The following is a 25,068-nucleotide window of genomic DNA, read 5'->3' as shown; positions in this document are numbered from 1 at the left end:
GACGACCGGACCTGCGAAAATCGGTGGGTTCGTATGACGTAAGTCTACTGCCTGTGGCCGCCTTTAGTGTACTAAAAGAGGTTTCATTACAACAGTGTTCCCCACCCTGTGGCCCAAGAACCACTGGGTGTTTCCATGGTAAGCTGCAGATAACATTGAGCAGTAGTGACACTAGAGATGTCATAGAACAACTTTAATCTTAGCAACAGAACTATCAAGTTGACACCAATCTAAGAATTATTTGGTTCATATTTCAAAGTCATACACCTAGTACGTACTTTATAGAATGACTAGCCATGTTGACCTAGTTGGTACCTCTGCCCCACAGCCTCAAACGATTAAGGAAAAATATGCCTATGTATGATCTAATTGACTTGTTGGACACAAATGGGCCACACATCTTCAAGTAATCGAAGTCTCCAGATTTAGGCTTTATTCAGACGAACGGACCTATATTAGTCTACGGGGCCGTGCGGACATGTGCGTGATTTTTACTCAGCGTGAGTGCGCTGAAAAAAAGTCACGGCATGTCCGTTCTTTCGGCGTTTTGAGCGAATCACGCACCCATTGTAGTTAATGGGTGCGTGAAAACCACGCATGCCGCACGGAAGCACTTCCGTGCGAACTGCGTGTTTCGCGCAACAGCTGTGAAAAGGATGAATGTAAACGTGCTTTTCTGTTTACAAACATCCAAATGGAGTGTCATAATGATGGTGGCTGCGCGAAAAGCACGCGCCGCGCATCATATGCTGCTGCCGCACAGAGCTGTCAAGTGGTTTTTGCGCACGAAAAACGCAGCGTTTTTGCGTGCGAAAAAGCTCCACGCTCGTGTGAATCCAGCCTTACAAAAACAATATGTTCCCAACAAACATGTTGAATGAGATAAGATTAGTTTAGTCTAAAATTAACCAAAAATTCAAACCAAAAGTCAAGTTCATACACCATATTCTAGAGCTAAATGTGTTTAGAATGAGAGCTTCCAAATGAATTCACTTCATGGACAGTCAATGCTTGAAGATTGAAACTATAGTATGGAGGAGGACTTGACTTTGGAAGGACAGTCAAATATTTTTGGATATTGGTATATTGTTATGTGGACCTGACCATCCTGAAACCATATCAATTCATGAGCAAGGAGTAAAATAGGAACGATGCCTACCATCTGCTAAATTGTCCAAATTCTTAAATCTTTAAGGACATGGTATGCCAAGAACCAGAAGGTGTTCAATGAATCTGCACAAGGGCCAGTATGTTTCTGGTTGGAGTGAGAATATATAGACAACAGCCACCATATGATGATGCACACTTTAGAACAAGTACTTACCATTGGTTTTGGTACAAGCTCCTAGTAAGTTGACTACATTGAGGTGGTTTCCAATGTGAATGAGAATTTTCAACTCTGACATCAAAGCTTTATGTTCACTGGCAGTGGCGCCCTCTGAAACACACAAAGTTAACTGGATGAATACAGTGAGTGTACATCTAGATGACATGTACAATATATACAAAAAATATTGAAATAAATATACATTCTTTGTCCTATACCTTTTAACATTTTCACTGCCACTGTCTCACAACTACTGCTTTTACATATGCCGAAAGCTGAAGCCTCTACCACTTTGCCAAAGGCGCCATGTCCTAGGACTTTGCCTGTAATATAATCATTATTAGTGGTGAACACAAAAGACACACAAATGCATGTAAATCTAAACACAATACAATGTGGTAATAAAAAATATTGAGAAAATTGAATTTCCTGCTGAGGTATATAAAGGTCTATTAATAATGTATTGAATAGTAAATTCTTTCCACATCCATAATTCAAATATAAATTTGTGAGGTTGTTTATATAAGCAGATATATATATATATATATATATATATATATATATATATATATATATATAACAAAAAGACAAGAGCATGGAAGTTTTTCACCCAACAAATACAACGTTTCACTTCCTCAATGGAAGCATTTTCAAGCAATTGAGGAAGTGAAACGTTGCATTTGTTGGGTGAAAAAACTTCACTTTTTTTCGTGAGTGCTGCTTCCATGCTCTTGTCTTTTTGTTATACATCATATGGGGAGAAGTCACTCCTATCATTTGAAGCTTAGCACCGACCATTTATTTGGTAATTTGCACTTGTGCTGCTCCTACCTGCCTTACTATATATATATATATATATATATATATATATATATATATATATATATATATATATATATATATATATGTATATATATATTATTTTTTTGTAGAATTTCCCCATGAGAGCTACCATCCTAGCATCTTCATCTCTTGTGTCCAGATAGATCAGACACTGCATGATATGTAGGTCGTAGTTAGAAACCCATTAATGGTTCAATTAATGGTAAGTATATTTTTCTTACCAAGCCTCAGTCTATCTCGGGGAAACTCCCACTTGCTTGAGTCATAAGGAAGATATTCACACTGTTCCTCCAAAGGCACCTCACCCGGATCCATGATGATGGAAAGATATCCAGTCTTTATTTCGCCATGGCTGGGCTAAAGGTTCAAAAACAGAATTTGGGTTATGTTTTTAGGTGACATCAGATTGCTACTGGAAAAGCCTAAAACAATGTCAACAACTAGAGTATAAACCTTTGTAAGGTGGAACATTTTTTCCTTAATATCTAGTTTATTCGGTTAAATCAGTGGTCTTCAACATAGTTGCTGCAAAACTACAATTCCACCATGGTTTGACAGCTTCTGACTGTTTTTCAGCAGTTCTAGAGTCACAGATTAGAGACCACTGTCTTAAAGGGTAAAAAGACCTTAAAGGCTCTTAAGCTTCTTTCACATCTGCATTAGGGTCCCGTTCTGATGTTCTGCCAGAGTTTTCTGTCAGAACGGGACCCTGACTGAAACAAACGGAAACCATAGGTTGGCATCACCATTGATTTGACTGGTAACGGATCTGGTGCCAATGGTTTCTGTTTGTCTCAGTTGTGCAAGGGTTCCATAGTTTTGACTGAATCAATACCGTAGTTGACTACGGTATTGATTCTGTGGTTTCCATTTGTTTCAGTCAGGGTCCCGTTCTGACGGGAAGCTCCAACGGAATGTCAGAACGGGACGCTGACGCATATGTGAACGAAGCCTTACAGGGCCTGTGGGCCACATTTGCAACCCATATCCTTGCCATTATTTTGCCAAAAAGCATCTTTGATCCCAGTGGAGTGGAGAAGGAAAACCTTTCCCAAACTATCCCTTTTGGTTGCATAATGTTTTGACGTATTTAATCTATGTACAATATTACGCTAAACTATTTAATCTAACATTGATAGCTGCTTACCCTTTTGATGTTACAGAAGATGAGGATGAGGAGGATCCAGAAGAAAACAGCAATCACCCCAGTGCCAATGAGAATTACAATCTCAACATTGGTTCTGTCATCAGTTCCTGGAGTAAAGGACAAAAGAAGTAATGTGAATGGGTCTATCACTTAAAGGGGTTTTCCAGTCCTAAGATATTAAGGGCCTATCCCCAAGATAGGTTATCAATACTTGATCGGTCGGGTCTGACTCCCGGCACCCCCGCCGATCAGCTGATTTGACGTGCCCGAAGCGCTCACACATTTCCTTTACTGCTCACATTGTGAATTGATGACACACTTGTAGCGGTGGTTCACATTATTACAGCCTTCTACTATTCACTTCAATGGGAGAAGTCTGTAATGCTGTGAACTTCCGCCACAAGTATGTTGGCGATTCACAGTATGAACAGAGAAGGAATAAAGGTGAAGCAGCACTCGCACAAGTGTCGTGGCCCCTCCAAAACAGCTGATCGGAGGGAGTGCCGGACCCCAACCAGTGAGATATTTATAGGCCATCAATTTCTTAGGACTGGAAAACCCCTTTAATTATTATGACAATTGTCTAATAGGAGGGAACGAAGATACTCAACTTTATAGGTCAGATTAAAAACGCAAAATATGTATGCTGGATAATTGCCCAGTTTTTCACAGCTTCTAAATAGAACATATTTTCTATTATAGGTATTATATTTAGGCTTGTCACATAGGTTTTTTTCCGGCTTTTTTTTTGGGTTTATATTTAAAAAAAAATACATGTAAAATGAGAGCTTTTTTTTTTAATGTCGTATTTCTTAAGACAGTGTGTTTAAAGATTAGCTGCACTTTTAGCAAACTTTTGATATGTCATAGAGATATATCATAAGTTTGGAACGTTGGGGGTCTGGGTCCTGAGACCCCCACTGTCGCTAAAACGAAGGTGCAGAAGTGCTCATGTGCCCGACCCCCGCCGATCCAAACTTTTGTTATGTCTCTTTTTGACATATGAAAAGTTTGATGAAATTGCAGTCACTCTTTAAGTAGCTGCGTTTTTACTTTGCAAATCATGTGATTCAAAGATTCCTCTTTGCAACACATGATTTATTCTGAAAAAACACCACAAATCCCCCCCCATAAAAAAACGCAACACACATTGACACAGGCGTTTTTTAGATCAGGCAAAAAAAAAAAAAAACACCTACGGAGCTGTATGGGAGAAAAGCTGCAATGTTTGTAGGGAATTCAATATTTTCCTATTGATTCAGCCAACATCTGGTGGCAGCATTTTTTCTAAAAAAGCTTTGTGTGAAGGCACCCTAAGGGTATGTTCACATGGCTTATTTTCGGCCATTTTTCGGGCCGTAAACGCCCAATAAATCGGAATCAGAGTGCCTCCAAACATCTGCCCATTGATTTCAATGGGAAAAACGGCGTTCTGTTTCGACGGGCCTATTTCACGCGCCTGTTTTGAACAACGGCCGCGTTAAAAAACGCAGACGAAAAAGAAGTGCATGTCACTTCTTGAGCCATTTTTTGAGCCGTTTTTCATTGACTCTATAGAAAAACACTAGTTAATTAAAAACGTCTGAAAATCAGGAGCTGTATTCCCTTGAAAACAGCTCTGTATTTTCAGACGTTTTTTGCAAAGCGTGTGAATATAGCCTAAAGGAAAACTCTGGGCAATACTGATACTGTATTATGCCTAGTGCAGGGCCAGTGGGGCACTTCATGACACAGGTGTTGTCGATTTGGGATTCATGAATCCCTGTGTCATTCACAGCCACTCCGGGAGTGTGCGTTACATTACAGTGAAGTGTTGTAGGAATTATTGGAATCCAACCAGGGCACCGTCTACCAGGTGTCTGCATGTTCTCGCTGCGTGCATATGGGGTTTTCTCAGGTACGCACTTGAAGGTTGTCTTTCACACTTCAAAAATGCTTTGAAATTGGCCCTAGACTAAGTACATGCTTATGTGATTGCGGGAAATAAGACTACGAGCCCTACTGAGCATGTGAATGGTGCTCCTTACAGCACCGCACAATATGTTGGTGTTCTATAAATACAGCTATACAAATACAAGGTAATACAATAGATAATACATAATAAAATAACCATCAGACTAAGTTTTAGACCTTGCTCACACAGCGCAGATTGTATGCAGATTTTGCATGTATTACCTATAAAGAAGAAATATATAAACAAAAGCCTTATTCTCCTCTCCTGGTACCAATTCTGGTTTTCGGTAAAAATATGCATGAAAAATCTGAATCAAATCTGCACAAGGCCACGGTGTTAAAAGCAGAATTTGCTACAGATGTAATCCGTGGTAAATCCATTACATAATAGGCATGATCCAGATTCGAAGAGCTGTGGCATGCCCTAAAATTCGCACTGACCCATTCACTAGCATTGTATTGAACATGGCCTAAATATCATTATGGAGGAGGTATATTAAAGGGGTTGTCTGGGCATCGTGCGTTTTTTTCATACTGATGACCTATCCACTATATAGCAGCCGCCGTGCTACAGTACTGCTGAGGTTTTGCAGTGCAGCTGCTATACAGCGATCGGAGCCATCTGCTTCCGGCACAGACCACTGCAAAACTTCTGGTGCCGGAACAGCTGATCGTGCGGGGTCCGGGTGTCGGACCCCCAACGATCATATACTGATGACCTATCCTGTGGATAGTATATCGTAAGAATGCTAAATAGAAGTAAAGAAAGAGAAAATACTGGTCTTTTAGTAACACCTTCAACAGAGACAATGGCGGATGAATTGACGCATCCCTTCCCGTTACAGGCGGTGCAGAGATATATACCAGCGTCTTCTTCTCTGACTCGCTGAATGCTCAGTGAGTGGTTCTGGTTTCCAAATACTATCCCTGTATGAGAGATAAAGTTAAGCACAAGTTAGACTGAACTACGTACAATAAAATGTATCATGTAAGGACTGTATTACTCATAAGAAATCAACCCAGTGTCCCACTGAAGTACCTTGGACTACAGATTACTTGTATATCTCATTTTAATAGGGTTATCTGGTGTAGAAAACCTATTTTCTGATACTCTACTTGGCATTTTTAATTCAAATAGGGAGCACCTTGAATAAGGATCCTCATATATTAGCTAGAGTGGAAAGTGGCTAGAAATAGTGGAGCGCTGGAGGACCTGCCATGTATTATATGGAAAGCCTATTGATTTTAATGGGCAGCGTGTAATACTTCATTCCTCTTGTAGTGGCATAGTAGGGGAATTGTAAACTTGATGCCAGGTTCCCCCATAGATTATAGCAGATTATTGGGAATAACAGCAGCGGTGATCACTAACGATCTGTAATTAACTTATCACAAGGGGATCCTACTAACAAAAAGGGCTTCTCCAAAGTGCACAACCCTTTTAATTTCATAATAACCAATGCATTTATCACCCAGTCACGGACCATATAATCAATAGCATGGCCGCCATCCGGGCAGTATAGGTGGTACTCAAAAATGTGATAAACAGGAGCAAAAAGTGATCTGCCCTAGATGAGGTTGTTCACTTCCGGACATCATTGGCCCTACAATGTGCCCCATAATCATGTCAAAGCCCGAGATACCCCGTCAGAGACTCAGAGACAACCTAAGAACATAACTCCCAACATTTCATAATAGTTATTGAAGGACATTTAAGGTTAGCTGTGCAAAATATCTCCTGACAGACAGACATGTTGATATTCTTTAATACTTATTCGTTGGCATATTAGCAGAACCTACAAAATAAATAGAAATTAATGAGATGAGAATGATGAGGATGTTGTTTCCTAAGTTAAAGTCACATACTTTCATATTCTATCATATAGAGTTAGTACATGTGAATCTATTGATCAGTTCCAAGAAAACCATGGAGAAGCTGAAGATTTTGAAGAGGCTATCACTCCAAAAAAGACAAAGGTATAGGGGGTTGAGCAAAGACCTGCACAAAAAGAAATACCCTGGCAGATCTTGGGTATTATACGCGAGTAGGTGCTTAGGGGTAATTTAAAACCACAAGTTGGGTAACAAACCCCAAAAAAACTCTAAAGATATACAATAATGTGGGCAATGTACAGGTAGTGCCAGGGTTAAATCATATTAGATTTAACATTGACGCTTCTGTCTGTCTGACCATGCCATTTATTGATAATAAATTGCAAATTCTCACTTAAAGGAACTCCCCAGGGCGGGACCTAAAGGGGCGGTGCATGACACATTGATTCTGTCTTTTTTGTTCAATGAATCCCTGTGTCATGCACTGCCCCTTAGGGCCTGCACTAGGCATTACTCAGTGTTTTGCCCAGGGTGTCCTTTTAAAATATTCTCTTCCATCAAATATCAGAATGACGTAGTAATTAACTTTCATTATGCTATACCTGAGACTTCCTCCACTAACTTGTTGTCTTTATACCAGAAGATGTTGGGGCTTGGCGTTCCATCAGCTTCACAGTGCATCACCATAGAGTCACTGACGTTCACCATCTTGTCAGTCAGGTTATAATGCAAGTACGGGGCTTCCTGTGCTACAAAGGAGAAGTAGAAGGTTATATGAAGTTCTCTTTACATTAACATATGGCATTATGTCTTGTAACTAAATCGATTGTACATGGTCAATAGGACAGCAACTAGACCCAAAACCCCCCAAAAAAGGAAAACAAGTAGTATTGGTTTCATATCTAACCCCATTGTCTGGTCTGATATTTAGAGAATGGGGTAGAGGAACATATTTTGCGAGAATACAACTTGATGGAATTATGGTTATTAAAGGGGAAAAGCATTTAAACTGATCCTCTGATATGTCATGTGGGAATATCACATTGGTGACGTCTGCAATCTCTTCTCTGATTTTAAGAAGTCCTTAAAACCCTTTGGCACTGCTCAGAGCTTTCTATTACTGGAAATCAGACACACAATTCTGAGTAAAAAGCAGGTCACATCGATGGCCAGGTGTTGGTAATCTCTTAAGATATCAGGGGTACCATGGGGCACTGGCGGAAATGGGGGATGCAGATATAATTGATATGGCTGGTGCCATAAGATGGCCCTTTGCTCAGGATGTTGTGTCAGATGTGCAGTATCAGAAATCTCACAGCAGTATCAAAGGGTTTGATCTCTCTATGAAGCCCTTTCATTCAGTATATCAGTGACGGTCTGAGACGGGAAACTTCACCAATGTATCTGATACATCAGAAGATCATTTTGACTGGATTTATGGTTAACTTATAGTCAGTAATAGTGATTATTTATACATTGCCAAAATTATACTTGTAACTGCGGGCCACAGAGAAAACTTCATTAGGCCAGGATCACACACGCAGTTTTGGTGCAGTTTTTTGACAATTTTTTTTTTAGCCAAACGCAGAGTGGACATGAAAGGAGATGAATCAGTCTTTTCTTTCTGCCTTTCCTATATTCTGGATCCACTTCTGGCTATGGCGCAAAAAAACTCAGCCAAAAACTCCATGGAAACTGTGTGTGATCCTGGCCTTATGAAGAATCGCACTATTCCTAGGTGAGCCTTCAACATGTTTGACATGTAACTCTTTCCTTGCTGGAAAGTGATGCTTGGCGGAAACATTGCATATATTTTAAATAATGTCAATATATTACTCACCAAGTACAGATATATATTTCTTCTGACAGTGCTTCTCACGCGTTTTACGGTTTTGGACTTCACAGACATAAGCCCCCTCATCCTTTATTGATAGATTTGGGATATTGAGTATCAGAGTTGCATTACTTGATCCTTCTTGGTGCTGCAGTTTTCCTTCCATGCGGTCTGCATACTGGTGGACATTTTTACATTCCAATACAAGTGGGTTTCCCTCAGCGTCGTTTAGTGTATGAAGGTTCAGTCGGTACCACTGCATGTTCTCATAAGTGTACTTATCCGAAAGGCAGCTCAAACTCAGGTTCTGTCCCTCTATTGGCTCCTTTGAAGGCTCAGGGTCAATTGCAAAGCCATCTGGAATTGCTAAGAAGAATTGTGTTTATTATAGAGATGAAGTGCAGTCAAATATACTGGATGGCGGGGTTTATAAATACTGTGCAAAGGAATAGTGCAAACGAATTTGTTGACATTTCCTAACTTATTAGATGTTAAAAAAAAAAAAAAAAAAAGACAGCCTTCAGTTGTGTTACAAAATGTTGAAGGGAGTTTGTCACGACTTTTGCCCCCCCCCCCCCTCCACACTGCTAACACCACTAGGGGTAGAGGAGAAAAGGTTAATCATAGCTATGCAGGCAATCATGCTGCAAACCAGATGTAACCCCCTCCCATCCTCTCTTGAGTGACGACTTTACTGGTCCTCAGTTTCACACACCGATCGATCCAAGAGACATCACTCAAGAGCAGAGGGGGAAGGATGGGGGGGGGGGGGGGGTTACAGCGGAGAAGCCAGCGCGTGAGGATTAAAAGTTAATCTCCCTAGTGTGGTTTGCAGCCTGATCGCCAACACTGGTATGATCACATTCGTCTTCTCTAGCCTTATCTAGTAGTGTTAGCGGTGTGGTGGGCAAGAGTCGTGACAGACTCCCTTTATATATATATATATGCGTGGGTTTCACCACTAGATGCCACTTAATTTTCAGCTGCATAATACACCTTTTAAAGGGGTTATTCAGGTTTAGGAAAATATTACTATTATTTTTGTTTTATTATTTTAAAGCCATTCATTCCAGGGCTATGTACATATGAAGGAGAAGGGTTTAAGAACATAACACGAGACAAAAGAAACCAGTACAATAAACATGAGCATAATGAATGACCAACTGGTACAGAAGAAGAGAGGACCTTGCCCACGAGGGCTTACGACCTACAAAGGATGGGGGAAGGAGACAGTAGGTGAGGGTAGAAGCTGTTCATCCGGTAGAGTAGTGGCAGCAGGGTAATTGCAGGTTGTTAGCTTTTCTGAAAAGGTGGTTTTAAGGTCGCTTTACAGGGTAACCAAACCTTCAACAAACTTCTGACTTGTCATGGTGACATGTCAGATGTTTTGATCAGTGGGGGTCCGAGCACTGAGACCCCACTGATCGCTAGAATGAAGCGGCAGAAGTGCTCGGGTGAGCGCTGAACCTCTCGGTTTCTGATCGCCTTTTCTTGGAAAGCCGATGTAGCGGTGCACGGACTCAATACAAAAGTCTATGGGCCCGTACACTGCTTCATCGGCTTTCCGAAAAAAGCCAATCAGAAATTAGAAGTATCAGCGTTCACCCGAGCGCTTCTGCCGCATCGCTATAGCGATCGGTAAGGGTCACAGTTCTCGGACCCCCACTGATCAAAACTTCTGACATGTCACAATGACATGTCAGAAGTTTGTTGAAGGTTTAGTTACACTTTAGAGGTTTGGTTGGTGGGAAAGAGTCTGATATGTTGGGGTAGGGAGTTCCAGAGTATGGAGGATTCAGGAGACGATGATGTGATTAGCCCAGGGTGGTGCAATCCTTAAAGAGGCTCTGTCACCAGATTTTGCAACCCCTATCTGCTATTGCAGCAGATCGGCGCTGCAATGTAGATTACAGTAACGTTTTTATTTTTAAAAAACGAGCATTTTTGGCCAAGTTATGACCATTTTTGTAGTTATGCAAATGAGGCGTGCAAAAGTCCAAGTGTTAAAAAGTAAAAGTCCAAGTGGGCGTGTATTATGTGCGTACATCGGGGCGTTTTTAATACTTTTACTAGCTGGGCGTTCTGACGAGAAGTATCATCCACTTCTCTTCAGAACGCCCAGCTTCTGGCAGTGCAGACACAGCGTGTTCTCGAGAGATCACGCTGTGTCGTCACTCACAGGTCCTGCATCGTGTCAGACGAGCGAGGACACCGGCACCAGAGGCTTCAGTTAATTCTGCAGCAGCATCAGTGATGTAGCTACTTACCTGCAAACGCTGATGCTGCTGCAGAATCAACTGTAGCCTCTGGTGCCGGTGTCCTCGCTCGTCTGACACGATGCAGGACCTGTGAGTGACGACACAGCGTGATCTCTCGAGAACACGCTGTGTCTGCACTGCCAGAAGCTGGGCGTTCTGAAGAGAAGTGGATGATACTTCTCGTCAGAACGCCCAGCTAGTAAAAGTATTAAAAACGCCCCGATGTACGCACATAATACACGCCCACTTGGACTTTTACTTTTAAACACACCCACTTGGACTTTTGCAAGCCTCATTTGCATAAATACAAAAATGGTCATAACTTGGCCAAAAATGCTCGTTTTTAAAAAATAAAAACGTTACTGTAATCTACATTGCAGCGCCGATCTGCTGCAATAGCAGATAGGGGTTGCAAAATCTGGTGACAGAGCCTCTTTAACTCAGTTTCCCCCTATTCTTATATTGTACTTAATCAACTTACTGAACTTAAATAATAAAAGTAATATATACATATAAACTGTTCTTATTTTCTTATGTTCCAACAGTTACCTACTTGTCACATAGAAGTATACGAGCCTCTCGTCTTTCCCGACTTTGTTGTCAGCTGAGCATTTATACATAATAGACAAATTGGCTTTTTGTATCACCATCTTGCTCACAGTCTGGAAATGTAAAAAGAGAAAAGATGTAAAACTAGAACAGTTTCAAGCCGTACCGTTTTGTCTGAAATTATATTACAGCGAAGCCCAAAATTAGGGGCTACTTCACAAATTTAGGTAAATTTGCTAATATACAGTACTTCTGTCATCCAAATCACTCTCTTCACTAGCAGGACTGATTCTGGTAATAGTGAGGGTATGTGCACACACACTAATTACGTCCGTAATTGACGGACGTATTTCGGCCGCAAGTAGTGGACCGAACACAGTGCAGGGAGCCGGGCTCCTAGCATCATACTTATGTACGATGCTAGGAGTCCCTGCCTCTCCGTGGAACTACTGTCCTGTACTGAAAACATGATTACAGTACGGGACAGTTGTCCTGCAGAGAGGCAGGGACTCCTAGCATCGTACATAAGTATGATGCTAGGAGCCCGGCTCCCTGCACTGTGTTCCGTCCGGGACTTGCGGCCGAAATACGTCCGTCAATTACGGACGTAATTAGTGTGTGTGCACATACCCTGAAAATTAGCACCATGGAAGGCAAATACCCTCTGATTGTTCTCCCTAGCACAGTCAACATAATAAAAATTTCAATTATGGCACCTTATTCCGTCAGTACAGAGAGCAGAGGTCCATGTGCCCTATTGGGCTATTCGAACATTATATAGGTTGGGATCCCTGCTCAGGGCCCCCTCTATCAACCAGAGCAGAGCACTGATAACAAATTATGGCTCCCACTTTGGCGGACATATGTTACACGGTTGTGTATTCATATATTTTATTACATGGTCGGCCTTTATTTGAATCAATGTAACGTAATACTACATTTCCTCGTCAGTGGGTGTTCTAGTGGTAATATTTTCTCACATTTCACTACTATTTTGTGCTTCGGGTTTCTGGGACCAACATCCCAGTCCTGAATAAAAATTTATTTATTGAATTTATTTGTGAATAAATCTAAAAAAAAAAAAAAAGCCAAACCCTATCAGCATTTGATCTGCTCCACTGTTAACCATAGACAGGGCCAGGTTGGATAGTGCCCCATGCAGTATCTTTTATTGCCCCCTACCTTTTTATGGCGCCTGAATAATATAATAATACAGTGTCAAAATAACACAGACAATTGCTTATAGGGAAACTGTCACATTGAAAATGTAGTCCAATCTGCGGGCAGCATGTTATAAAGCAAGTAGGGCTGAGTAGATTAATATGTATCTTTTGTAGCAGAAGATTCAGTATAACTTGTCATTTATTGATCTAAAACTTTGCTCATTCTGGGCTTAGGAGTCCATTGGGCGGTCCTACTCAGTGACTGACAGTTATACCTGTAATCACACTCAGTGAATGCTGTCAATCACTGAATAGGACCGCCCACTGGACTCCTAAGCCCAGAACTAGTAGAAGATTAAATTAATAAATTACAGGTTCTCCTTAAACTTTTGCCACAAAAAGACATATCAATCTACTCCGTTCCTCCTTCTCTATAACATGCTGCCTGCAGAATGGACTGGATTTTCAATGTGACAGGTTACCTTTACTGAACACCACCCAATCAATACAATAGGGAATGTAGCTGGATCCAGTACAGTTGCCTTCCCATAAATTCAGGCACTAAGCGTGGGATTGGGGGGGGGGGGGGGGGGGGGGGGGCAAGCCCCTGGTGCCCGGGCCATCAGGGCAAGTTGCACATATTTTAGTAGTCCCAAGAGATGCCATGGGGTTTTTCTCTGTTAGATCTTATAAACCTTATTATCCATGGGCCCTGTTTTCACATCTGGACCTTGGCCCACTGGATGGACCTCTGGTTCTCTGGGCCAGTTCGGCCTTTTTAAAATCTTCAGCTTATTTTTTTTTAGTTGACTTGATAAGTCTTACAATGCTGTCTAATTTTTATTCCACATCCAGGCTGGCAGTGTGACATACACTTGTATCATCATGGCGCAATACTTGGGAATTATTTCATTAAAAGCTGAAGGAGATGACAATTCAGACCTTTCAGCAGCTCGTCCCTCCCTGAAGGGAACAGATGTGTGACAAAAAACAGGAAAATTGCAACCTGCAGGAGCGGTCTGATAACAGGAAGAGGCGAGGAAATAGGAAACTGGTTTTGTCTGCTAAATGTTAGTGTTTTCAGTCTAATTTTATGCTCTTTAAGCAGGTACTTAGTCACAGAGCGTCCACTCAACACATGAGCCCACCAGGGAGCACAGAAAGGTCAGCAGGTCTCACAAATGTTAGTGTAGGTCCCTCACTAGGAGACAGACACATACATGGCCGTGTATCCTAACAGGAAGCCGCTCTGCTACATGCTGCGGACCTTTCCTCGCAAAAGGAAAAACGGCAAGATCTAATTATAGGGACGCTTATGAAAAACAGCACTCCGGCTATTCGAAAGGGTAGAGTTGTAAGTGAAAGTATATTTTTAGGGCTTTTAGGATATAGAAATATATGCAAATAATGTTCAATCATTGTCTAATGAAAAGTATTACAGCTTTCTAATACACTTTGTGTTTCAATTCCTCACTATTGCCAAGGTCTCTGCTTGCTGTCAGTGAATTGTCTCTCTCTTTTTTTTTTTTTTTACATGCAGAATCTGGGAACCTGTCCCGACCTAATACTGAGAGTTTGGTACAATTTGTATCCAGTCTAGAGAATCGTCTGAGAGCTAAATACGTCACCACAAATCGCTCTCCTGTCCAATAGTCTGCTACAATGTATCACAGTAGGTAAAATGTCTGGAGTCCAGAGTCCTGTTCAGCTCACGGGGGGAGGGGGGAGGGGGGGGGGAAATGGATTGTGATATTCTGGAAGTTTTTCTAATTTTCTGCAATGACCAGATGCATACCCATCTTTCACGGGATTGCAATGTTAGTGAATAGGAGGTTACGAGTTCCCAGTTACATATTGCATCTATCTGATGTGTAGTTCTGATCCAGTTTTAGATCATGCTGCATTTTTTTTTTAATCCGCAATATGCTCTGCATTGGCCATATGCACCTATTTTGAATTTGCAAACTTTCTAAAAGAACTCAAAAAAGTACACATGCAAAAAACACCTAAATGGCTGCATAAATCTTCAACAACATTCATTGTAATAAAACTCAATTGCTTTAAGGAGCTTTTAGCACGTGAACTCAATAGCGCTTGACAAAAGCCAACCTTTATAAAAGCGCAGTCCCGACACCTTCTACAATACCTGCCACTGCTGCTGCACACAGGCCCATATTTTACGACCATGAAAAATGCCAGTCACACTATATGTTCCTAATGAAGGAATAGGTCGCCAATATTTCCACAACTAACTGTATTGGCGTGGGGCAGACTCAGAGCGCCACCACCTCTCTTTTAGGCCTCATGCACATGGTCGAGCTGTGTACAGACCTTGCAATGAGGCAAACAGAGTACCTGCAGATCCATACTAAAGAAATGTAGGAACTCCATGTGCCGCCATATGGTGCGGTGGATTACAGAGATAGGCTCCTGTAGAAGTAATCCTCTATCGGAAAGTAGCTCTGTAACACATCATCTGATGGACACAACCTTTGACTGAAATTGAGAGGCATAGAAAGGTACAGAAGGGCCCCATAGTTTGGAGGTTGTACCATAATACGTTTGCATTCATAAGGTCCTATACTGAGAAAATAGTCTGATTTATTCCTCCTGCTGAATTCTGATAATAAATCGATAGTAAAGTTTAATAAGATAATAAGAATAGAATGACCTTTGCTTATGAATTTTATTCAGATAATGTGATGACCCTTTTTAGGCTCTCTTAACCCTAAAACTAAGCGCCATCCTTTGGGTTTCTGTTGCTCTTTTAGTTACAGAATAGCGTTGAAACCTGCCAGACCCATTAGAAGTAAATAGGATCCACCACACAACGGATTTGTCTTCACTGTCATGGCTCCTTTAATAACGGAAGCCATTATGTAAGTGTGAATAGAGCTGTAAATAACTTCCTAACCTTATGTGACTATTAAAATATATTGAGACGTTTCATTATAGTGGTCAAAACATCATCTTACGTTAATTTATTATTTTTTACTTAAAGGCTATGTAAACTTTTGTAGCCTTTTTTTTTTTAGGTGTTTTTAAACATGTTTCAAATTCACATTTATTAAAAAATGATATTACTTCTTGCGATGCAGCTTCTATGTTTGCACTATACATAGAAGTTGCATACCGCCGCTGTAAGTCGAATCCATCAGTGACGGCTCGACCGACTGCGGAATATGTGTGCCTCTAACACATAGGATAACCTTAATACCAATAAGAGTTATCCCGTGTGTCAAAGGCACACTGGAGCAGCTGTCAACTAAACTGGGGGATTTGACTTACAGCGGCGCTATGCAGCTTCTATGTATAGTGCATACATGGAAGCTGCATCGCAAAGAGTAAAGAAAATTTTTAATGTCAATTTAACCATGTTGAAAAACATCTAACACATACATTTCCTTAAAAAAAACGACAACAATTTACATAGCCTTTCATTTCTTCAAAAAAAATGTTTTATTTTATTGTTATGAATTTACTGATTTACCTACTTATTTTTGTGCACTTATGAATCCAGGTAAATCAACATCATTCCCAGTTGACTATTTTTTATGCTTAGCTGGTATTTCCATACTGAAAGATGCAATGAATAGTTCAGGGTAATTACTGTCTATAATTCTAACTGCACTTTTAACCCAGGAGAATATCCCCGGTGTTTCTGCTTGCCACTATGATTTTTTTTTTTGGGCATTTCCTTGATTGAAGAACAGATTGAGTGCAGACGCTTATGTTGTTGTATTGCGGATAATTGACTTCCCCAATAATTCATGATTGTTCCTGCCAGGATGACTTTAGGAAGTGCAAGGCAATCAGGGAATATCACCCAGAGACATTATGGATACCTTATTCCGCCCCTCCACAAACTCGCTCCAAGTATCTATGCTTTCAATAATGTTCACATCGCCATCCAGGGTCACGTTCTTCCAGTCTTGGCACTCAGGCATTCTGTCACGTTGTTGCCTAGGGGTTGATGTTTGATGTGGTCTGCAAGGTGGAAATAACCCAAAATAATAGGACAATAAATAAAGTTGTTTTTTTTAGATAATTAAAATTTATAATTTTTGTACAAAGCAGAAGTTAAAACAGATATTAAATTTTTTTCTATTAAAAAACAGCGCCACTCTTGTTCATGGGTTGTGTTTGGTATTGCAGCCCGGAAAAACTCAGCTGCAATACCAGGCACAGGCATGGACAAGAGGGGTGCTGTTTCTGGAAAAAAAGCCTCAGATAACCCCTTTAATGAATTTTGATTCTTATCTGTATTACTACAGTGTTTGTTTTTTTTAAGGCAGTATTTAGGGTGAAAAAATTACTACAGCAAAGGCAGATTATTAACATACACGCTGCGCCGAGCATACATCTTGCATGGTGTCCACGGCCGCCATTGCCACTGGATAAATGTTGGAAGCGGTACCCCAAATACAGTGCAGGTCAGGAGATGTCGGCTACCTTGAGCATAAATATTTGGTGGTGAAGTTTCCTTCTCATGGATCTGAGGTGGAACTAAAAAACAATGGAACAATGAAGTTAGGATATGGTAGATCGGTTACAATACTTTCCTAGAGGCAATATTCTATACAGCATGTACAATTTGTGTGTTCACATGTTTCGCATTTACAACCATGTTTAAAACCTGTGGACATAGGCAATTCATAAAGGGAGCAACATACATGGTTTCATATATCTTATAGTAGAGATGTGGCGTAAGGATCCTAGTGCAAAATCCGGACCAGCGCAACTCCCCTTACAGTTGTTTGACAAGGATTTCATTTTGTGTAGCATCCTGTATATATCCTAAAGTGAAATATTCATTTAAGGGCTATGTACACCTTTGAAAATGTTTTTTTTTTGTTTTTTTATAAAAAAATTAGCGTGTTTGGTGTAACTTTGTAATTACATTTTATTAAAAATTATTTATACTTTTTGAGATACAGCTGCTTTGTGTCCTATATACAGAGCACCTGTATCTAGCGCTGAAACCTGTATCGGTCAGGTCAGTGGGACTGACGCGTTCAGTGTGAGCGGGTCCTACGTGTTTCTGACACGCAGAATCGAGCTGTTACAGCTGCTCTGTATACAAGATACAAAGCAGCTGTATCTCAAAAAGTTAAAATAATTTTTTTATAAAATGTTAGGCTGGGTTCACATGAGCACATTACGTCCGTAATGGACGGAACGTATTTCGGCCGCAAGTCCCGGACCGAACACACTGCAGGGAGCCGGGCTCCTAGCATCATAGTTATGTACGACACTAGGAGTCCCTGCCTCTCCATGGAACTACTGTCCTGTACTGAAAACATGATTACAGTACGGGACAGTTGTCCCGCAGCGAGGCAGGGACTCCTAGCATCGTACATAACTATGATGCTAGGAGCCCAGCTCCCTGCAGTGTGTTCGGTCCGGGACTTGCGGCCGAAATACGTTCCGTCCATTACGGACGTAATGTGCTCGTTTGAATCCAGCCTTATTACAAAGTTGCACCAATCACACTGAAAATCACATTTTAAAAAAAAAGCAACAAAAAAAACCAAAACACGCTTTCATCGGTGTACATAGCCTTTAAATGGTAGTATGGCTCTGTTTTTTCCTTAGGAAGTGGACATTTTTGGCCTTTAGGATGCAGCATACTTTTTTGTTTTGCCTCACTGCTTTTTTCATACCCAAGGTATGCCCTCACTATACCCGCAGAGGCCTTTAGGAGGCCCATGGCTGTCACTGGCAGTTCACAGTGGCGGGACTGCTGGTGTAGATGCCGCAATCGCAATTGATGGTGGCTCAGTTGTCCTCAGTTTAAATCCAACAAAGTGTAACATCTCCAGGTACTCTGGTTTCCTCCCACATCCAAAACCAAGCTAGTAGGTTAATTGACTTTCCATGAAATTGGCCCTAGGGAGTGTGTGTCTTCTGTGCCTGCATGTTCACGCCATTGTAAATATTCGGTGCTGGGCGTTATAGCCGAGCTGCCAGCACTGCACATTAACGACTCAAACGAGGAAAAGAATAAAAGTTATTACATTATTGTGTAATTCTCATGGAACATCATCACACTTCTGTAATTGTAACCCATGTGTCCCCTATAGATACACCACTAGACCCCGATGCAAAATATTATCAAAAGATTTATATTCATTTTGGATGGTAAAGAGGGTTTAGAAAAGAAAAAGAAAAGATTCATTGTTTATGAGTGTGAGTCAGCAAAATATTAATAATGATAATTGTGTTATCACACAAAAACTGTTTGAATTTTCTTTTCTCCTCCTGAATTTTTGGGAAAAAAAAATCTACTATGTTTTACAACTAGCATTGGACTAGCTTTATCACAGAGGACATCAATAAGGTCGAATAGGTTATTTGAGAATTTAAGGGGTTTTCCAGAGAGATAATTGATGGCCTATCTCTTTGAAAACCGTTCTAACATAAGAAATTGACCCTAGTGGCAAGTAACCGGCCCCAAAGTCTGCTTAAAATGTGGTTGTCTTCTGCTGGATCTTTGGGGCCCATATTGTGCAAGAGTCTGGGCCCACTTTGGTGGGTCAGCCCAACTCTGCTCACAGAGTTGCTTTCCTGTTCCAATAGCTTTTAAGAAGTTACCAATACTCTATCTATAGGAAGAAGTTCTTATAGCAATGTCATAAAGGGGACCCCTACTGATGGTGGTTCACATTTCCACACATCTTTAATAGTGACAGGAGAGCCCGATCTTTATTGTTGTCATTCCCATCCCTTGTAGGTGACAAGTATCTTGTGATCCTCATGCTGCTTCACCTTGTAAAGTGGAAATCTTGTGCAGGCTGACACCCTGCACTGGGTACGGGGCATGGGGTTATGGATTTGAGCTTATGCCCTTTCCTCCATGGGCTCCATTACAGTGCAAGGGGCTACGCACATGATGTGTAAGTTCTTATGTCCAGAGGTCCATGATATTTTTCCACCAACAGCTATAAGGCTCTTTAAGAGTTGCTGACATACTGAACATTTGCTCTGAAACAATTATCCTGTTTTTCAGCCACATGAACTTAAAAAATGTTATTTCAATAAGCTTCTATATATGACACATACAAATATTTTCTGATTTATAGAAATTTCTTTAAGGATTTTTATTGGAAGCTTACATCATTACAAGACATTTACAGTCATACTGTCATTATCAAGAACTGACAATTACAGAAACACGACCATTATGACATGACGTCCAATTATCATAAATGTTACAATGTACAACCTCAGGTGACCCGGAAAAGATGATCAGAAACACATGTATGACAGTGGCATGTGCTGATATAAAACACATGTTAAAAGAATGATTAGAGCAGACGTGTTCTTTATCATAAGGGTTTTCACATGTTCTTAATTTAGATACCATGTTCTAATGCTGTCAGTGCAATTTATATAAGTGCTTGTTTTATATGTATACTGTACGGTGGCAGATCATCATTAGGGTGGTGCCCAAGGCTCCCAGGGGGCCCATGGCCGCCCGAACCGCATAGGCTCCCTCATGCCCGGTGGCGTAGGGAGGGGGACCCGATGCTAGCGACAGCCACATTCACTTCTATCTGCGTCCTCAGGATGTTGCCACGTCAAAAAATCAGTACAAGATGAATAATTTCAGGTCTTTTTCCACATTTAATGTCGCCCATAATCTGTACAATTCCATTGAAAAACAAACTGAAATCACGTAGAGGGGAAAATTATAAAAACTACAATAATGTAGTTGCATAAGTGTGAACACCCTCTTATAACTGGGGATGTGGTTGTGTTCAGAATTAGCCAATCACATTTAAATTCATGTTAAATAGTAGTCAGTACACAGCTGCCATTATTTAAAGTGATTCGGAGTAACCCCATATAAAGTTCAGCTGTTTTATTAGGATTTTTCTGACATTTTCTTGTTGAATGGGACAGCAAAAGCCATGGTCTGTAAAGAGCTTACAACACATCAAAGGGATCTGATTGTTGAAAGGCATCAGTCAGGAGAAGGGTACCAAAGAAGCCTTTTCTAATAAAGAAAAACATACAAGCCCGGCTATGTTTTGCAAAGACCTACATCAAGTCTGTCAAAAGCATGTGGGGAAACATGTTATGGTCTGACGAGACGAAGGTTGAACTTTTTGGCCATAATTCCAAAAGGTATGTTTGGCGCAAAGCCAACACTGCACATCACCAAAAGAACACCATCCCCACAGTGAAGCATGGTGGGGGCAGCATTATGGAGCATAGTGGGGGCAGCATTAGGGAGCATGGTGGAGGCAGCATTATGGAGCGTGGTGGAGGCAGCATCATGGAGCGTGGTGGAGGCAGCATTATGGAGCATGGTGGGGGCATTATTATGCTTTGGGGCTGTTATTCTGAAGCTAGAACTGATGCTTTAGTCAAGGTATGGGGAATTATGAACAGTTCCAAATATCAGTCAATATTGGCAAAAAACCTGCAGGCCTCTGCTAAAAAGATGTAGATGAAGAGGAATTTCACCTTTCAGCACGACACTGACCCAAAGCAGAACCTCCATATCAACAAGAGAATGGCTTTACCAGAAGAAGATCAAAAATTTGGAAAGGCCCAGCCAGAGCCCAGACCTGAATCCCATTGAAAATCTGTGGGGTGACCTGCAGAGGGCTGTATACAGGAGATGCCAGACAGACTTGGAGCACTTTTGCAAGGAAGAGTGGGCAACAATTGCCAAGTCAAGATGTGCCATGCTGATAGACGTCTACCAAAAAAGAATAAATGCTGTCATAAAGTCAAAGGCTAATTCTATAAAGTATTAGTTTAAGGGTGTGCATATTTATTTTTATTTTTACACCCCAAAAGCTTTTAGTTTGTTTTTCAATACAATTGTACAGATTATAGGTGATATTAAAGGTGGAACAGTTCTTATTCATTTTGGACTGATTTTGTAACATGACAAAAACCTGGCATTTTAAAAAGTGTGTGTAGACTTTTAATATCCAGTATATATATATTTACAAATTGTAGATTCATCTCACAAGCTATATAATATATATATATATATATATATATATATATATATATATATATATATATATATATATATATATATAATATATATATATATATCTTTTGAGATGAATCTATAATTTGTGATACCCTGTTGTCACTTTCTACTTTCTCAATAACTGCAGTAATATTTTAACCCCAAACTCGATGCTAGTCCTCTACATCCATCCAGCTATACAAAAAATGGATCTCTGGAGACTCTATTTGACCCATAAAACTGGTGTTCATGCACTAAGGGACATTGGGACTATAGAAAGCCCTCTAGAAATTGAGGTTAACTTCTGAGATTATCCAGGTATGGTCAATGCACTTAACATCTGTACACAATCACATACTAGAGGAATGGCGTATAGATCCGACCTTGAGGGATGATAGTCATTTTGGAACCTTACCAATTAAAAGTTAATTCACCAATTATGTGGAGGCTGTACTGTAGGGGATTCTGGTAAGTTAGCTAAAAAAAACTTCAATGTTAAATACTAAATGTCATGAAAACATAACTTTACTTAATAATTTGATCAATTCTGAATGAATGCAGATATAATGACATTTACTTTAGAGCTCATACACTTGACAGTATTACACACCATGTTGAATGGATCCGATACGGGGCCTATAGAATTTTGTGGGGCCATACCGTGCCTTCATGTGCCTCCGATTTAACAAGGCTCACATAGTATTTTTCTCAGAAATTCCATGAGAAAAATGATGTCATGCTTCATCACATGTTAAATTACAAAGGCAAGCATTGCTTCTAGTGGAGACACAGAGTCGCCAAACTACAGAGTGTGCCTACGGCTCTGTAAAAAAGATCTGTATGGACTCTGAGTGCCTTTTGGGGGGATTTTCCCTTAAAAAAACTTTGACTTAACAAAAAAAGGACAGAACTGAGATGTCAGGCACATGCTTTAGTTTAGTTATCTTGTGCTAAAATTCAAGAAGCACTCCGGCAATTTTTTTTTTTGCACATATAATGCTAACTTAACACCTATCGAGTCCCTGAGAGCTCCCTGGCAACTTTGAGACCTCTCCCCACCAAGCTCCACCCTCATTGTTCCACTGTATGTCCCCAATGCATTTAGTGCTGTTGAAGAGATTATCTCTGCCCTATCTAAGGGAGCAGGAGTGCAGTAATAAAATAGGTGAGTAAATACAATGATTAGCTACAGAGTTATAAAACTCCCCTGACTCACACTGCCTGTCTATACTATGTTTGAGTGCTATATGCAGAAAGTCCAGTGTATTTGTATGAGATGCTGCTTGTCCCTATATCCTGTGTAACAACTGACTTAGAGAAACCTATCACAAGCAGAGTGCAGAGTAGACAGAGTGGAGCTGCATCACATATGATACACAGACTCTGTAGTTAGGGGACAGAAATTATATGTCACTAATCTATCGCTTGCTGAACTTTGATAGGACTCCGAGCAGAACAAGTGCAGTATGATGATACTCCGCCCCCACCGCAAAACCAGAAGCATGATGGGAAATGTAGGCTGCATTAGGGGAACCATACCAGAGGAGAAGAAGGAACCAAGATGGCAGACAACCCACAAATTGCATATTAACTAAAAGAGGTATACACAAGGTATACAAAAGAGCCTCTACATTATTCATTAATAATAGCCTACGCTGCACTATATATGCGTGTCCACATGCACTATTGGTGTTGTTCGGGGACCCCCTCTATGATCCAGGGTGGAGTACCACTCTGGTGGACTTGGTATGACCATATATTACATGTTCACCTATTAATTTAAATGGGCAGTGTAATATTATATTTCCTGTGCAGCAACAGCCACTGAAGGGGGAAATGAGTGGTTGCACAGAGTTTAACCCAGTAAAAACTGTCGATTACTGAGCGATAAGTGGAATGGGGCAGCTTCATTCTAAATATATAGGTGTTGTTTAGGTTATTTAATGGCTTATTCTCCATTCACACTATATCAGACAGCATTTTACCTCCAGTCCTATGACAGATATTTAACCTAATAGTTTAGCTCTGTGTAAATGTCAGCTGAGCTCCTATAATGCACTGCTCTTTACTAACCGGAAACCAGCAGAATTCTAAATTGAGCTTTGAATGTGAATGGAGAAGAAAACATAATGCAAATCAAAATTAGTACAAAATAAGTAAAGCAAAGTATTTACAAAGCTACTCAACATTTTATGAAGTTTTTAAGTATGAGATGTAAAAATATTGACCAAACTAGTTTTCCTTTAAGGCATACTAAATGTATATTCATATAGTTAAAGTTACCTTCAGAGGTTTTGCTAAAAGCAATATTATCACTTCCAGCTGTGATTCTATAAAGTCAGCAGAATGTTTTCTGTTGCGATCTCACATATAGTTGTAATGTATGCACAGAAAAGGCAAAATATAAAGACCTTTACCTTCTGCCCACTTGATGCAATGTGTCTCTTGTTAGATACAGCGTGCAAGAGCTTTACATCTGGTCTGGTCACTGTCCTATGCCATGCTTACCATTCACCACCACTCGTACATTGACCCGCTGCTGCAGCCCAGCCTGCTGGTTCTTCAATACCAGCGTGTATCTCCCAGCATCCTGCTCCACTACATCTCTTATCTGCAAAGACTGTAGTGACTGTCGATACTTTCCATTTGTGCTGCCCACTGGCCTTCCATCTTTATACCTGACAACGAAAAGAATAGGTGACATTCTACACTGCTTCCTGCATATTACTTCACATCTTTATAGGAGTTTGGGCTCAATTTTTATGATACAGGGCTCTAAATCACCTGCATAGGGCTAGAATTAAAAGCAACAATGGCCTGCAGCCATCACTAGAGGGAGCTTTGGAGCTTACTGCATATTACTTTGAACTCTATAATAACACAGTATGGAGTAAGCTCTCAAGCTCCCTCTAGTGGTGGCCACAGGTAGCCAGACTTTATCTTTAACCGGTACAGACTTTTTTGAGGCTTCAGGACCAGACACCGTTTAGCAATTTTTAGCACGCATCAGTTCTAACGTTTTTATTTATTGGGCTAGTGATGTGATTTTTGCAATGTTTTTTTTCGTAAGCAATGCAAGTTTCTATTTTCATCAATTTTTATACACATCATTTTGTTTTTTGTTTTACTTTTAGGCTTATAGTTTGAAAATAATGGTAAAAAATGT

The 25,068-nt window shown here is 40.5% G+C and overlaps 1 protein-coding gene across 1 annotated transcript in view; it reads right to left on the bottom strand.

Moving 5' to 3' along the window:
- The window catches only part of FLT4 (fms related receptor tyrosine kinase 4), a 212,944-nt gene that overhangs the window by 36,106 nt on the left and 151,770 nt on the right, over positions 1-25,068 (bottom strand). The window contains exons 9-19 of the mRNA XM_075856190.1: positions 24,411-24,580; positions 17,251-17,413; positions 16,753-16,894; positions 11,749-11,857; positions 8,944-9,303; positions 7,706-7,852; positions 6,066-6,197; positions 3,318-3,424; positions 2,392-2,527; positions 1,546-1,650; positions 1,325-1,438 (exon numbers count right to left, since the gene is read on the bottom strand). Coding sequence (XP_075712305.1) covers positions 1,325-1,438; positions 1,546-1,650; positions 2,392-2,527; positions 3,318-3,424; positions 6,066-6,197; positions 7,706-7,852; positions 8,944-9,303; positions 11,749-11,857; positions 16,753-16,894; positions 17,251-17,413; positions 24,411-24,580 — 1,685 coding nt within the window. The remainder of the gene's footprint in view (positions 1-1,324; positions 1,439-1,545; positions 1,651-2,391; positions 2,528-3,317; positions 3,425-6,065; positions 6,198-7,705; positions 7,853-8,943; positions 9,304-11,748; positions 11,858-16,752; positions 16,895-17,250; positions 17,414-24,410; positions 24,581-25,068) is intronic.

Source organism: Rhinoderma darwinii, chromosome 3 (genome assembly GCF_050947455.1).
Source record: "Rhinoderma darwinii isolate aRhiDar2 chromosome 3, aRhiDar2.hap1, whole genome shotgun sequence".
NCBI classification, from domain to species: domain Eukaryota; kingdom Metazoa; phylum Chordata; class Amphibia; order Anura; family Rhinodermatidae; genus Rhinoderma; species Rhinoderma darwinii.
The sequence above is the reverse complement of the archived record's forward strand: the minus strand, read 5'-3'. Positions and strand labels throughout refer to the sequence as shown.